This window comes from Oncorhynchus gorbuscha, linkage group LG03, assembly GCF_021184085.1.
Source record: "Oncorhynchus gorbuscha isolate QuinsamMale2020 ecotype Even-year linkage group LG03, OgorEven_v1.0, whole genome shotgun sequence".
Classification (NCBI taxonomy): Eukaryota; Metazoa; Chordata; class Actinopteri; order Salmoniformes; family Salmonidae; genus Oncorhynchus; species Oncorhynchus gorbuscha.
The window spans coordinates 59,943,883-59,958,434 of record NC_060175.1 but is presented as its reverse complement, the minus strand read 5'-3'; the positions used below and the strand labels follow the sequence as shown (position 1 = coordinate 59,958,434).

The 14,552-nt window shown below is 41.6% G+C and overlaps 1 protein-coding gene across 1 annotated transcript in view; it reads right to left on the bottom strand.

Annotated features, from left to right (window-relative positions):
• LOC124031643 (zinc finger protein GLI1-like) overlaps nucleotides 1–14,552 on the bottom strand; it is a 130,492-nt gene that overhangs the window by 24,607 nt on the left and 91,333 nt on the right. Inside the window, 4 exon segments of the mRNA XM_046343137.1 lie at nucleotides 3,593–3,700; nucleotides 13,680–13,733; nucleotides 13,736–13,826; nucleotides 14,202–14,400. Coding sequence (XP_046199093.1) covers nucleotides 3,593–3,700; nucleotides 13,680–13,733; nucleotides 13,736–13,826; nucleotides 14,202–14,400 — 452 coding nt within the window.

The following is a 14,552-nucleotide window of genomic DNA, read 5'->3' as shown; positions in this document are numbered from 1 at the left end:
AATTGAAACAGTTGTTGAAACACATAGCACACACACACATGCAGGTGCATACACACAATCTCTCTCTCTCTCTCTCTCTCTCTCTCTCTCTCTCTCTCTCTCTCTCTCTCTCTCTCTCTCTCTCTCTCTCTCTCTCTCTCACAATGACAATCTCACACATTTTGTTAGCAAAATGTTTTAAAATTGTGATTGAGTGTTACCATGTGTGATTGAGTGTGTTGTGTATAACCTGTTACCTGTGTGTTATGTTCTTCATTAAATATGTACATTTTAGTAATTTAGCAGACACTCTTATCCAGTGCATTTAGTGCATTCATCTTAATTTTAGATACTCTTTAAAGGTAGGGTTTCAGATGTTTTCGGAAGACTCAGCTACCCTAGCTTTAGGGGGAAGCTGGTTTCACCATTGCTGGGCTGAGCGGGAGATGCCCTCCCGTAGGGGTGGCAGGGCCAAGAGACCAGAGGTAGCAGAACGGAGTACTCAGGTTGGGTTTAGGGTTTGCTGCTTGCTGCTCCATAGGAAAGTACCATGGTCTTGTAGTGGATGAAAGCTTTGACAGCCCAGCCAAGACAGAGTTGCAGTAGTCCAGACGGGAGATGACAATTGCATGGGATTAGGGCCTGCGCCGATTCCTTTGTGAGGTAGGGTCGTACGATTCCTTTGTGAGGTAGGGTCGTACGATTCCTTTGTGAGGTAGGGTCGTACGATTCCTTTGTGAGGTAGGGTCGTACGATTCCTTTGTGAGGTAGGGTCGTACGATTCCTTTGTGAGGTAGGGTCGTACTCTACGGATGTTGTAGAGCATAAACCTGCCGGGGGAAGTATCTACTTTGATGTTTGCAAGGTTCTTTGCATTCTGGGAGGGGGACACCATAGAGTGGTCAACCATGATGTAGATGTTTTGTAGCAGGCAGGCCTTCCCACGGGAGCAAGAGCAGCTCTGTCTTGTTGAGCTGGAGGTGGGGGGGCCGACATCCAAGCTGAGACATGGGCCTAGAACTGAGCCCCGGGGGACACCAGTGGTGAGAGTATTTGGTGCAGACACAGATCCTCTCCACGTCACCTGGTCGGAGCAGCCTGAGAAGCCCAGACATGAGAGGGAGGAGAGGAGGACATGATGGTTCATGCTGTCGAAGGCAGCGGATAGATCTAGGGGGATGAGAACTGAGGAGAAAGAGTCAGCTTTGGCAGTGCAGCAAGCCTCCGTGACACAGAGGAGAGCAGTCTTGGTTGAGTGACCCGTCTTGAACCCTGACTGGTTATTCTACAAGCATAAACGGCGGGATCGTTGGTACCAGGTCAGTACACAGCAGGGATAGCTTTTGTTCTAGCAAGAGAAGGAACAGCCTCCTATTGTGCTAAGCACAGTACCTATCTGCAGTCAGGTTTCTCGGTGTGCCTGTATCGGTAAGAGACCTACTATTTTTTTTAAACATTTTATGGGTCTAATCATAGAATTACATATAGAATCCCTATTGATTTAGTATAATCTCCGTGGGCCTAGTAGGCAAGTAAAAATATTTCGCAACTTTGATCATGCGTTACCTTTTAATGTGGCATAAATACAACCAGTCATGATGAATTTCGTCTGATTGTTATACAATCACTTCAAAAGGTCGCTCCTGTTGGCTACCCGCGCACGTTTTTCCACTCACAAAATAAATCCAACATCCAAACAGTGCACTGTGCACCCGCAAATTGATGAATGGAAAGAGACATCTGTAACAAAAAACCTGAAGTTGTAATGTCATTCAGCGATTCATGCATCACGTGTCTCGGTCTTGGCTCACCGAACCACAACACAATTTGGAGGGTATACCGCCCGTTTTCAAGTAAGTTGTCATTTTTGTATGCAGCTGACATGTGTTAATGTTAAATCATGGTGTAATTGCCTATAGTTTTCTTGGCATTACATTTGAATTATTGTGATATGACGTACCCCAACTATTTATTTTCCTGGGACACCATACCGGACCATACCAAACTGGCTTCCTTTTTATTTTTTTATTTCACCTTTATTTAACCAGGTAGGCAAATTGAGAACAAGTTCTCATTTACAATTGCGACCTGGCCAAGAAAAGGCAAAGCAGTTCGACACATACAACGACACAGAGTTACACATGGAGTAAAACAAACATACAGTCAATAATACAGTAGAAAAATAAGTCTATATACGATGTGAGCAAATGAGGTGAGATAAGGGAGGTAAAGGCAAAAAAAAAGGCCACGGTGGCAAAGTAAATACAATATAGCAAGTAAAACACTGGAATGGTAGATTTGCAGTGGAAGAATGTGCAAAGTAGAAATAAAAATAATGGGGTGCAAAGGAATAAAATAAAATAAATACATTAGGGAAAGAGGTAGTTGTTTGGGCTAAATTATAGGTGGGCTATGTACAGGTGCAGTAATCTGTGAGCTGCTCTGACAGCTGGTGCTTAAAGCTAGTGAGGGAGATAAGTGTTTCCAGTTTCAGAGATTTTTGTAGTTCGTTCCAGTCATTGGCAGCAGAGAACTGGAAGGAGAGGCGGTCAAAGAAGGAATTGGTTTTGGGGATGACCAGAGAGATATACCTGCTGGAGTGCGTGCTACAAGTGGGTGATGCTATGGTGACCAGCGAGCTGAGATAAGGGGGACTTTACCTAGCAGGGTCTTGTAGATGACATGGAGCCAGTGGGTTTGGCGACGAGTATGAAGCGAGGGCCAGCCAACGAGAGTGTACAGGTCGCAATGGTGGGTAGTATATGGGGCTTTGGTGACAAAACGGATGGCACTGTGATAGACTGCATCCAATTTGTTGAGTAGGGTATTGGAGGCTATTTTGTAAATGACATCGCCAAAGTCGAGGATTGGTAGGATGGTCAGTTTTACAAGGGTATGTTTGGCAGCATGAATGAAGGATGCTTTGTTGCGAAATAGGAAGCCAATTCTAGATTTAACTTTGGATTGGAGATGTTTGATGTCGGTCTGGAAGGAGAGTTTACAGTCTAACCATACACCTAGGTATTTGTAGTTGTCCACGTATTCTAAGTCAGAGCCGTCCAGAGTAGGGATGTTGGACTGGCGGGCAGGTGCAGGCAGGGATAGGTTGAAGAGCATGCATTTAGTTTTACTTGTATTTAAGAGCAATTGGAGGCCACGGAGGGCGAGTTGTATGGCATTGAAGCTTGCCTGGAGGGTTGTTAACAGTGTCCAAAGAAGGGAGAGAAGTATAAAGAATGGTGTCGGCTGCGTAGAGGTGGATCAGAGACTCACCAGCCGCAAGAGCGACATCATTGATTTATACAGAGAAGAGAGTCGGTCCAGGAACTGAACCCTGTCGCCCCTGGTTGTGTGTGTATTGTGGATAGTGTAGTGTAACCTATTGGTTGTATGTTAATGTTATGTGTGTGTAATGAGCGTAGTGTTACCTGAGGTTGTGTGTGTGTGTGTGTGTGTGTGTGTGTGTGTGTGTGTGTGTGTGTGTGTGTGTGTGTGTGTGTGTGTGTGTGTGTGTGTGTGTGTGTGTGTGTGTGTGTGTGTGTGTGTGTGTGTGTGTGTGTGTGTGTGTGTGTGTGTGTGTGTGTGTGTGTGTGTGTGTAGTGTAACCTGTTACCTGTGTGCCAGTAGAGGATGGGCTGGCCACGTCACCCTCAGACCTTTCCTCCAGACTCTTAATGTTGATCCCATCCATCACACTACCCAGCACTGGCTCTGTCTTTAGCTACACACACATACATACACACACACACACACACACACACACACACACACACACACACACACACACACACACACACACACACACACACACACACACACACACACACACACACACACACACACACACACACACACACACACACACACACACACACACACACACACACACACACAAAGACAGGATTGCACTCAGTTACAACATCGGTACGTTAGAATGTCTGGTAAAACATCACAATGCCCAATACCACCTCTGTCTTTGGCTACACACAGAGAAACAGGTCAGGACTATATAGAGCCAATTCTTGTTCACCATCAAACGTTGCGTTCGAGTGACGCGCGCATATCCTGACATCAAAAGATAAGCAGGATTGCTAACCCTATGCTTGTAAACATGCCATTAATAAGTACAATAATGATTAAGTCTCCATGTTTGTTTTGCTCCAAAGTAAACCTCCAGTTGTTCTCCATTATTCCACCCATTAAAACTTCTCCCCATCCCAAGTTGGGTTGTCGTCCCAGTGACTGGCAGAACACCCCTGGATCCCAGGGCCACTGAGAGCCGTCCTTCAAAAAGAGCACACAGTGAAAACGGGCGGTAATACCCTCCAAATTGTGTTGCAGTTTGACGAATAGTGGCCAAGACCGAGATGCGTGTACAGCAGTGGACGCATCAATCGCTGAATGCCAGTACAATTTCATTTTTTTTGTTGCAGATGTCTCTTTCCATTCATCAAATTGCAGTGCACTGTTTGGATTTATTTTGTGAGTGGACAAATGTGCGCGGGTAGCCAACAGGACCCATCTTTTCAAGTGATTCGTTGACAATCAGATGAACACATCATGACTGGTAGTGTTTAGCAGTGCAAATACCATGGTACCATGAACACTCAATCATGATGGTACTTTTTAATGCTAAGTTTACAAACATATATTATGATAAATAGAACTGAAACGTTTCATTATGTTAAATTGTTAAATAAGTATAGCTAGTTATAATTGTAATGGCTTAGCAGATAAGAGAAGGAGTATAATATCTATTGTTTACAGGAAACTCATTCAACAATTTCAGATGAGGTTTTGTAGAAAAAGGACAGGGGGTATGTATATATTATTCTCTATATTATATTCCATATTCTTCCATGGGCAAAGAAACTCAATTTATTAACAACCATTTTGATCAGAATGTGCAAATTGTCCAAACAGATTGGCACGGTAGATGGATTATTAAAAAAAAATATTGGACCGTAAACAGATTTGGATCATCAATCTATACAGTCCAAATAATGTTGATCCATGCTTCTTTGAAAATATACATACTACTTTATCAAACCTACAAGCAATACAAGACTCAATTATTATGGTGGGAGATTATAATAGGGTTTTAAATACCTCAATGGACCGTAAAGTAAATCACACTACGAACTTTCATGCACTTAAGGAAATCATGAACATCATGGATATATTGGAACTAGTGGATATATGGAGGCTTAAATATCCTGACCTAGTGAGATATACATGGCGGAAGCTCAATCAAAGTAGTCGTCTTGACTACTTTCTTATGTCATTCTCGCTGGCACCAAAATATAAAAATGTTGATAGGGGACAGAATGCAGTTGGACCATAAAATAATTGGCATATACATTCCTCTTACAGAATTTCCACGTGGGTGAGGATATTGGAAATGTAATCAAAGCCTATTGGATGATAACATGATTTTAAGTAGGACAGAATCATTTTTAACTGACTTTTTCCAACATTACATTAGTACAGAAGATCCCCTTATTGTATAGGACACTTTTAAATGTGTCTTTAGAGGCCATGCAATTCCATACTAAAACAAAAGCAATTTAGGTCAAAAGAGTCCATATTAACAAAGGAAATAGAAGAGTACAGATAGAGAGCATTAAAAACAGTACCATAGAGGCACATAATAAGTTAGTGTAAGGTTCTGCTTTCCTTTTCTTAGTCAACCTTGTGTTCTTTTTCTTTGTGTTCTTGAACGTAACCCTGTTTCTCTGTGTTCTGGAACTTAGTCCTGTGTTTCATTTTTGTTCATTGATTTCAACTGTGTTAGTTTCTCACCTGGTCTCATCAGCTCCCTATTTAGTTCAGTTCTTTCTGTTTGTATGGTTGTGAGGTATTGTTTGTTTTTGATTTACCTACCTGTGTTTGACCATTGCCTGCCTGTGACCATGACTCCTGCCTTCTGTGACGGCTTAATTAAACATCTGTGCGTGAATCTACACATTTCCTCCATGAGTATTCATTACAGTTAGAGGAAAAATAAATGGAGGAACTTATTCAAGAAAGATCAAGTGCAATAAACTCAAAGAAATGTCCTCTCAATGTCAAAGCAGTTTATTTTCAGCAAACATAGCATGTGTAAATATTTGTATGAACATAATAAGACAACTGACATTAAACTGAACAAGTTCCACAGACATGTGACTAACATAAATTGATTAATGTGTCCCTGAACACAGAGGGGGGTTCAAAAGTAATAGTCAGTATCTGGTGTGGCCACCAGCTGCAATAAGTACTGCAGTGCTTCTCCTCATGGACTGCACCAGATTTGTCAGTTCTTGCTGTGAGGTGTTACCCCACTCTTCACCAAGGCACCTACAAGTTCCCGGACATTTCTGGGGGGAATGGTCCTAGCCCTCACCCTCCGATCCAACAGGTCCCAGACGTGCTCAATGTGATTGAGATTCGGGCTCTTCGCTGGCCATGGCAGAACACTGCCATTGCAGGAAATTGTGCACAGAATAAGCAGCAAGGCTGGTGTCATTGTCATACTGGAATGTCATGTCAGGATGAGCCTGCAGGAATGGTACCACATCAGGGAGGAGGATGTATTCCCAGTAATGCACAGTTGAGATTGCCTGCAATGACAACAAGCTCAGTCCGATGATGCTGTGACACACCGCCCCAGACCATGACGGACCCTCCACCTCCAAATTAATCCCGCTCAAGAGTACAGGCCTCGGTGTAACGCTCATTTCTCGATGATAAACACGAATCCGACCATCACCCCTGGTGAGACAAAACTGCGACTCGTCAGTGAAGAGCACTTTTTGCCAGTACTGTCTGGTCTAGCGATGGTGGGTTTATGCCCATAGGCGACGTTGTTGCCGGTGATGTTTGGTGAGGACCTGCCTTACAACAGGCCTACAAGCCCTCAATCCAACCTCTCTCAGCCCATTGCGGACAGTCTGAGCACTGATGGAGGAATTGTGCATTCCTGGGGTAACTCGGGTAGTTGTTGTTGCCATCCTGTACCTGTCCCTCAGGTGTGATGTTCAGATGTACCGACCCTGTGCAGGTGTTGTTACACATGGTCTGCCACTGCAAGGACGTTCAGCTGTCCACCCTGTCTCCCTGTAGCGCTGTCTTACGCGTCTCATAGTACGGACATTGCAATTTATTGCCTTGGCCACATCTGCAGTCCTCATGCCTCCTTGCAGCATGCCTAAGGCACGTTCACGCAGATGAGCTGGGACCCTGGGCATCTTCCTTTTGGTGTTTTTCAGAGTCAGTAGAAAGGTCTCTTTTAGTGTCCTAAGTTTTCATAACTGTGACCTTAATTGCCTACCGTCTGTTCATTAATTGTTTGTGGTTCATTGAATAAGCATGGGAAACAGTGTTTAAACCCTTTACAATGAAGATCTGTAAAGATCTTTAGAAAAAGGGATGTTTCTTTTTTTGCTTAGTTTATATTGTATAAAATAAAGCAACCCTGATGGAATATGGGGAAAATGCACTATTATTTTTAAAATCTTCAACATAGAAATGCTTCCAAAAATAATTTACTGAAACTTGTTACAAATGGAGTCAACCATGATTCACCAAACTATATTTTGAAAGAGGAAGCAAATACTTTAAGGATATGTTCCAGTCTCCTCCATCTCCACTAACTGAATTTAATTGTATGGATTTGTTTCTATTAATAATGTAAAATTAACAGCTGTGCAGAAAGACTCATGTGAAGGCCAAATTACAGAGGAGGAACTTCTTGACGCAATTAAAGCCTTCAAGGATCTGCCTCTTAAGGATCCAGACTTTTTTTTCACCTAAAATGACATACCCAAATCTAACTGCCTGTAGCTCAGGCCTTGAAGCAAGGATATGCATATTCTCAGTACCATTTGAAAGGAAACACTTTGAAGTTTGTGGAAATGTGAAAGGAATGTAGGAGAATATAACACAATAGAACTGGTAAAAGATAATACAAAGAAAATAAAAAACTGTTCTTTTGTATTTTTTGTACCATCTTTGAAATGCAAGAGAAATGCCATAATGTGTTATTCCAGCCCAGGTGCAATTTAGATTTTGGCCACTAGATGGCAGCAATGCATGCACAAAGTTTTAGACTGATTAAATGAACCATTGCATTTCTGTTCAAAATTGTGAATCAAGACTGCCCAAATGTGCCTAATTTGTTTATTAATAACTTTTCATATTCAAAATTGTGCACTCTTCTCAAACAATATGGTATGATTTCTCTATAATAGCTACTGTAAATTGGACAGTGCAGTTAGATTAACAAGAATTTAAGCTTTCTGCCAATATCAGATACAACCTCATGTTAATTGCATTAGCCTACGTTAGCTCAACCATCCCGTGGAAGGGACACCGATCCCGAAGAAGATTTATTAAGTCCGGGAAAACTCCTGTGCTGAATGGCATATCAGTTGAGGTATACCAAACCTTTTTTGATGTACTCAGAGGACCGGTATTAGCATGTTTTAACCACTCCTATCAAAATGGTATATTGTCAGATACTCAACAAGAAGGTCTGATTTCAATAATACTGAAACAGGACGCAAGTGGTAAATATAAAGATCCAGTTCATTAAAATTGGAGGCCCCTTACACTTCAGTGTTGTGATGCAAAATGCATACCGCATTGAATTAAAAAGGTTTTGGCAGATATTATTCATCCAAATCAGACAGGTTTTTAACATGGACGATACATTGTAGATAATATTTAAAAAGTACTGGAAACAATAGAACAATATAAAAAATCTGGAAAACCAGGTCTTGTATTCATAGCTGACTTGAAAAGGCTTTTGATGAAGTACAACTGGAATCTATATATAAATGCCTGGAATATTTCAATTTTGGTAAAGCTCTTATACAATGGGTTAAAGTTATGTATAGTAATCCTAGGTTTAAAATAGTAAATAATGGCTACTTCTCAGAAACTATTAAACTGTCAAGAGGAGTAAAACAAGGTTGTCCTCTACTGTTTATCTATTGATTGTGGCCATCAAAATGTTAGCTATTAAAATATGTATAATTGCACAGGAGATGGCTGCCGTTTTACGGGTACTTAACCAATTGTGCTATTGTGTGTTTTTTTGAGTTATTTGTAACTTATTTTGTACATAATGTTTCTGCCACCGTTTCTTATGACCGAAAAGAGCTTCTGGATATCAGAACAGTGATTACTCACCTCGTACTGGACAAAGATTTTTTTCTTTAACAAGTCGGACACCGGGCAAGGCCCAAATCCCTGTCATTCGCATGAAGAAGAGAGAGAGGTATAGGGGACGTGGGTCTGGGTGCCTTGTAAGAATCTGACGCTGAGTGGGTAACCTGCCGTACTATTAGCCAACGTGCAATCATTGAATAATAAACTGGATGAGCTCCGGTCAAGAATATCCTACCAATGTGACATTAAAAACTGTAATATCTTATGTTTCACCGAGTTGTGGCTGAACGACGACAGGGATAACATACAGCTGGCTGGGTTTTTCGTTCATCGGCAAGATAGAACAGCTGCCTCCGGCAAGACAAGGGGTGGCAGTCTGTCTCTATTTGTCAATAACAGCTGGTGCATGAAATCTAATATTAAGGAAGTCTTGAGGTTTTACTCACCTGAGGTAGAGCATCTCATAATAAGCTGTAGTCCACACTATTTGCCAAGAGATTGTTCATCTATATTTTTCGTTGCTGTCTATTTACCACCACAAACCGATGCTGGCACCAAGACCGCACTCAATGAGCTGTATAAGGCCATAAGCAAACAACAAAATGCTCATCCAGAGGCGGCACTCCTAGTTGACAGGGACTTTAATGCAGGTATACTTAAATGTTTCACCTCATTTCTACCAGAATGTTACATGTGTAACAACTCTAGACCCCCTTTACTCCACACACAGAGACGCATACAAAACTCTCTCTCGCCCTTCACTTGGCAAATCTGACCATACCTATATCCTCCTGATTCCTGCTTACAAGCAAAAATTACAGCAAGAAGTACCAGTGACTCGCTCTATATGGAAGTGCTCAGATGAAGCAGATGCTAAACTACAGGATTATTTTGCTAGCACAGATTAGAATATGTTCAGGGATTCTTTCGATGGCTTTGAGGAGTTCACCAAATCAATCACTGGTTTCATCAATAAGTGCATAGATGATGTCGTCCCCAAGGTAACCGTATGTACATACCCCAAACAGAAACCACGGATTATAGGTAACATCCGCACTGACCTGAATTGTAGAGCTGCTGCTTTCAAGGAGCGGGACTCTAACCCTGATGCTTTTAAGAAATCCCTCTACGCCCTCTGACGAACCATCAAACAGGCAACGCGTCAATACAGGGCTAAGATTGAATCCGAGCATGCGCTGACCAACTGGCAAGTGTCTTCACTGACATTTTCAACTTATCCCTGACCGAGTCTGTAATACCAACATGTTTCAAGCAGACCACCATAGTCGGTATGCCCAACTGGATCCTGACAGGCCGCCCCGGGTGGTAAGGGTAGGTAACAACACATATGCCATCCTGATCCTCAACACGGGGGCCCCTCAGGGGTGCGTGTTCAGTCCTCTCCCGTGCTCGCTGTTCACCCATGACTGCTTGGCCAAGCACGACTCCAACAACATCATTAAGTTTAATGATGACACAACAGTGGTAGGCCTGATCACCGACAGGGATGAGACAGCCTATAGGGATGAGGTCAGAGACTTGGCAGTGTGGTGCCAGGATAGCAACCTCTACCCCAACATGATCAAGACAAAGGAGATGATCGTGGACTACAGGAAAAGGTGGGCCGAACAAGTCCCCATTCACATTGACGGGGCTCTAGTGTCCACGTCACCAACAAACTATCATGGTCCAAACACACCAAGACAGTCGTGAAGAGGACACGACAATGCCTATCCCCCCTCAGGAGACTGAAAAGATTCTGCATTGGGTTCTCAGATCCTCAAAATGTTTTACAGCTGCACCATCGAGTGCATCCTGACGGGTTGCATCACCGCCTGGCACTGCTCGGCCTCCGACTGCAAGGCACTACAGAAGGTAGTGCATATGGCCCAGTACATCACTGGGGACAGCTTCCTTTCATCCAGGACCTCTATACCAGGCAGTGTCAAAGGAAGGCCCTAAAAATTGCCAAAGATTCCAGCCAGCCTAGTCATAGACTGTTCTCTCTGCTACAGCACGGCAAGCGGTAATGGTGCCAAGTCTAGGTCCAAAAGGCTTCTTAACAGCTTCTATCCCCAGCCATAAGACTCCTGAACAGCTAATCAAATGGATACCCAGACTTTTTCTTACCTTTCTGACCTGGATTACAACCAAATTATAGTGTACTATATTACATATTGGATCACTAAAAAAAATATATAAGTTTTAGATTTACCAATAAATAATAAGGTCTGACGGTGATGTGGACATACTCAGTATTCATATCCCGAAATAAATATGTCTCACTACAAAACATTTTAATAGAAAGTTAGCAAAAAAAGGAAAATACCTGTGTATTTGTGGAACAATCACCCTTATTAACTCTCTAGTCGTTTCTTATGGCCTTGCCTACACCTAGCGAACTGTTTTTTTGTTGTGATTTTCTATTTATTTATTTGGAATGGCAAGCCAGTCCAAATTAAACAGGCCTATTTATATAATAAATATGAATTAGGAGGGTAGAAATGATTAAATATTATAGCATTATACCTCTCACTAAAGGCTTCAGTCATAAAAAGTTATACTTATATCCGAACTGGTTCTCTTGCAGATTAGTAAGAATGTCTCGCCCCATGGTCAAGAATGGCCCTTTTCCCTTCATTCAGATTAAAACCTCTTACTTTCAGTTATTTAAAAGTGAAATAATCTCCAAATTATATAAACTATTTTTAAAACAAGCCATAGGAAGTTGGTTGCAATTTCAGTTTAATCCACCAGAAAAGACACTCAAATATAGTAATAGATAATAAACATTATTTTTGGAATAAAAGTCAAATAAAAGGTATAATCTTTGTAAATTATATCATAAATAGGACTGGTGGAGTTATGTCACACATGCAGCTAACAAAAATATCTGGAAATGTCTAGTCTACCCAAAATTACAACCAACTAACTACAGCATTACCCCAAAAATGGTTAAAGAAAATTGTAACAAATAAAAAAGTACACCAGTTTAATTTAAGGGCCAGAAAATGTACAGTTATGCCATATAGATTGCAAAATAGTTAGGAAATTATTTTGATTTACCGATTCCATGGCGAATGGTTTATGAACTGATACGCAAAATGACGGCATATTCAAAACGTAGAATTTAAATTATTATAAAATTATTTCAACCAATAGAATGTTATACTGTAAATGAGGGGATACAACCATCCCAGCTCTGCAGATTTTGTTTGTGAAGAAACAGAATCATTAGATCATTGTTTTGGTACTGTTCATATGTAGCTTGTTTTTGGTCGCAGGTACAGGAATGGCTGAAGAATCGCAACGTTTATCTAGAGCTAACTCTACACATACTGCTGGGTGATTCGAAAAGTCCTAGTCAATCGATCAATAATATAATAATACTTTTAGCAAAATGTATATTTAATTTACAATCTGTAGAAACTATGAGAATAGAAAAGTTCAGACGTTTTGTGAAACATCACAGCACAGTTGAAAAATATATGGCAAATAGAAGGAAAACAATTGTCTGTGTTAAGAGAGATTGGAGGGGTTGAGTGGAGCTGAAGGATGGGATTAAAAACAAACAAAAGGTTTGTTGCACTATTGTAAAATTCATTGTGTTCATAAAATGTTTATAGTATGTCTAAACTGGAAGTAGAAGCCTGTGTTGTTATCCAGTCAGTAGTTTACTCAAATTAGGGGATGGGTGGAAGGGTTAGGGGAAAATTTAAAGGAATGTTTATTATTTGGAAATGATGCAGATAATTACATTGATGGAAGCTTCAATCTATCTGCAATATTAAAGCTGATCAACCCCCTAAAGAAATTAAATTAAAATATCTAACGCTGATGTCCCCCGACAAACTGAATAGTGAGTAAGTGATGAGCATGAAAACACACAAGACTGATGGCTACAGCTATGTTCAACAAGCACAGATGTAGGATCATAATTTGATCACTCTTTTGTTGCTGAGAATGTTTACGCTCAGCAGGTAATGCAAACTTGTAGCGTATTTGAGTGTATTGATTTCCACTTTGACATTTTAGACTTGATTTGTTGTAACAAAAAATGTATCAACCTCTACAAAAATGTCCATTAATTATAATCCACATAATAATTCACATTTATTTTCCTGCTGTAGCAAACTGGCTCAAATTAAGATCCTACATCTATATATTATACTTCTGGCTCTATTTGTGATATTTTACCTTGCCTCACTGGCTTACGAGCATGCTAGGTAATCAATCCTCTGATGAGATCTAAGAAGTTGTAGTCAATAACCATCTGGTGATGTGTTTTGTTAACTTGCACGATCTGCATTTGAAGCTGCATGTGATCGTATCCACTGCTAGGTAAACAGAGGTTTCTGATGATGAACTGCACGCACAGCTTTACATGGCGCGGCCGGGAAATGGGTCTACTCAAGTACATGGACATACAGTACTTTGGTACAAGCTTTAGAATGTCTCTCTATCTTTCTGTATGCACTCTCTCGAAATTGTTAGTAGCAGGTGGAGCCCATATCAAGTGTCTGAAGACAATCATAAATAAGTCTTACGTGTCCATGTTTTGGTGCGTGGAGGCGGGGGTTGTGGGGGGGTAGTCGGGGGGAGGGGCGTGGCAGGGTCCAGGGGTGTGTCCACCATACATAGAGCTCGGTTGTCTGGACTGGTAGTTCATTGAGTTGGAGTAACCCATTGATGGACTACAATACAAGAGATAGTGGTATCATAAATAGTTTCACAGGTGCATGGGGGCATATTATATATATATATATATTTTTTTATCATCATGATGTTTAAGAATATTACACTGATCACAGGTTATGTTACTGATTAAAACTGATGTTAACATTTTCATTGGGAAAGTATGCATTTCAATACAAAGTGACTGATACCAAAGAATGTAAAGTAGTGTTGCGTTATAGATGATAGTATTCTGGTTCCTGACCTCATGACAGACATATGTCCGTAGGAGCTGGCTCCTTTGGATCAGCAGCGTACAGTGTAATATAGTATCGTGCAATACATTGTGGTGTATATGTCATAGCGTAGTATAGTGTAGGGTCCCTGCTCCTGACCTCATGGCGCCCACAGACAGATGTCCGTAGGAGCTGGCTCCGTTGGGTCCACAACGTGAGTTGACGAAGGCCACCAGGGAGTTAGGAGAGGTTCTGATGACCGTCTGTAGGTCCACGCTGGCGTCAGACAGCGGCGAGATGGACAAGGCACGCTTCTTACTCAGCTTCAGCATGGAGCGAGGCGTTGAGAACCGCGAGCCTGGGGAGGCGAAAGGAGGAGGAGGGGGAGAGAAAAGAGGAGACAGGGAGTGGGGGAGATTGGGAGGTAAAGGATGGGTGAGGCGAGGAGATGATGAGTGGAGAGGGGGCATTGCAACGGAAAGCATTTTAAAGCGTTTTGCAGCGGAGATG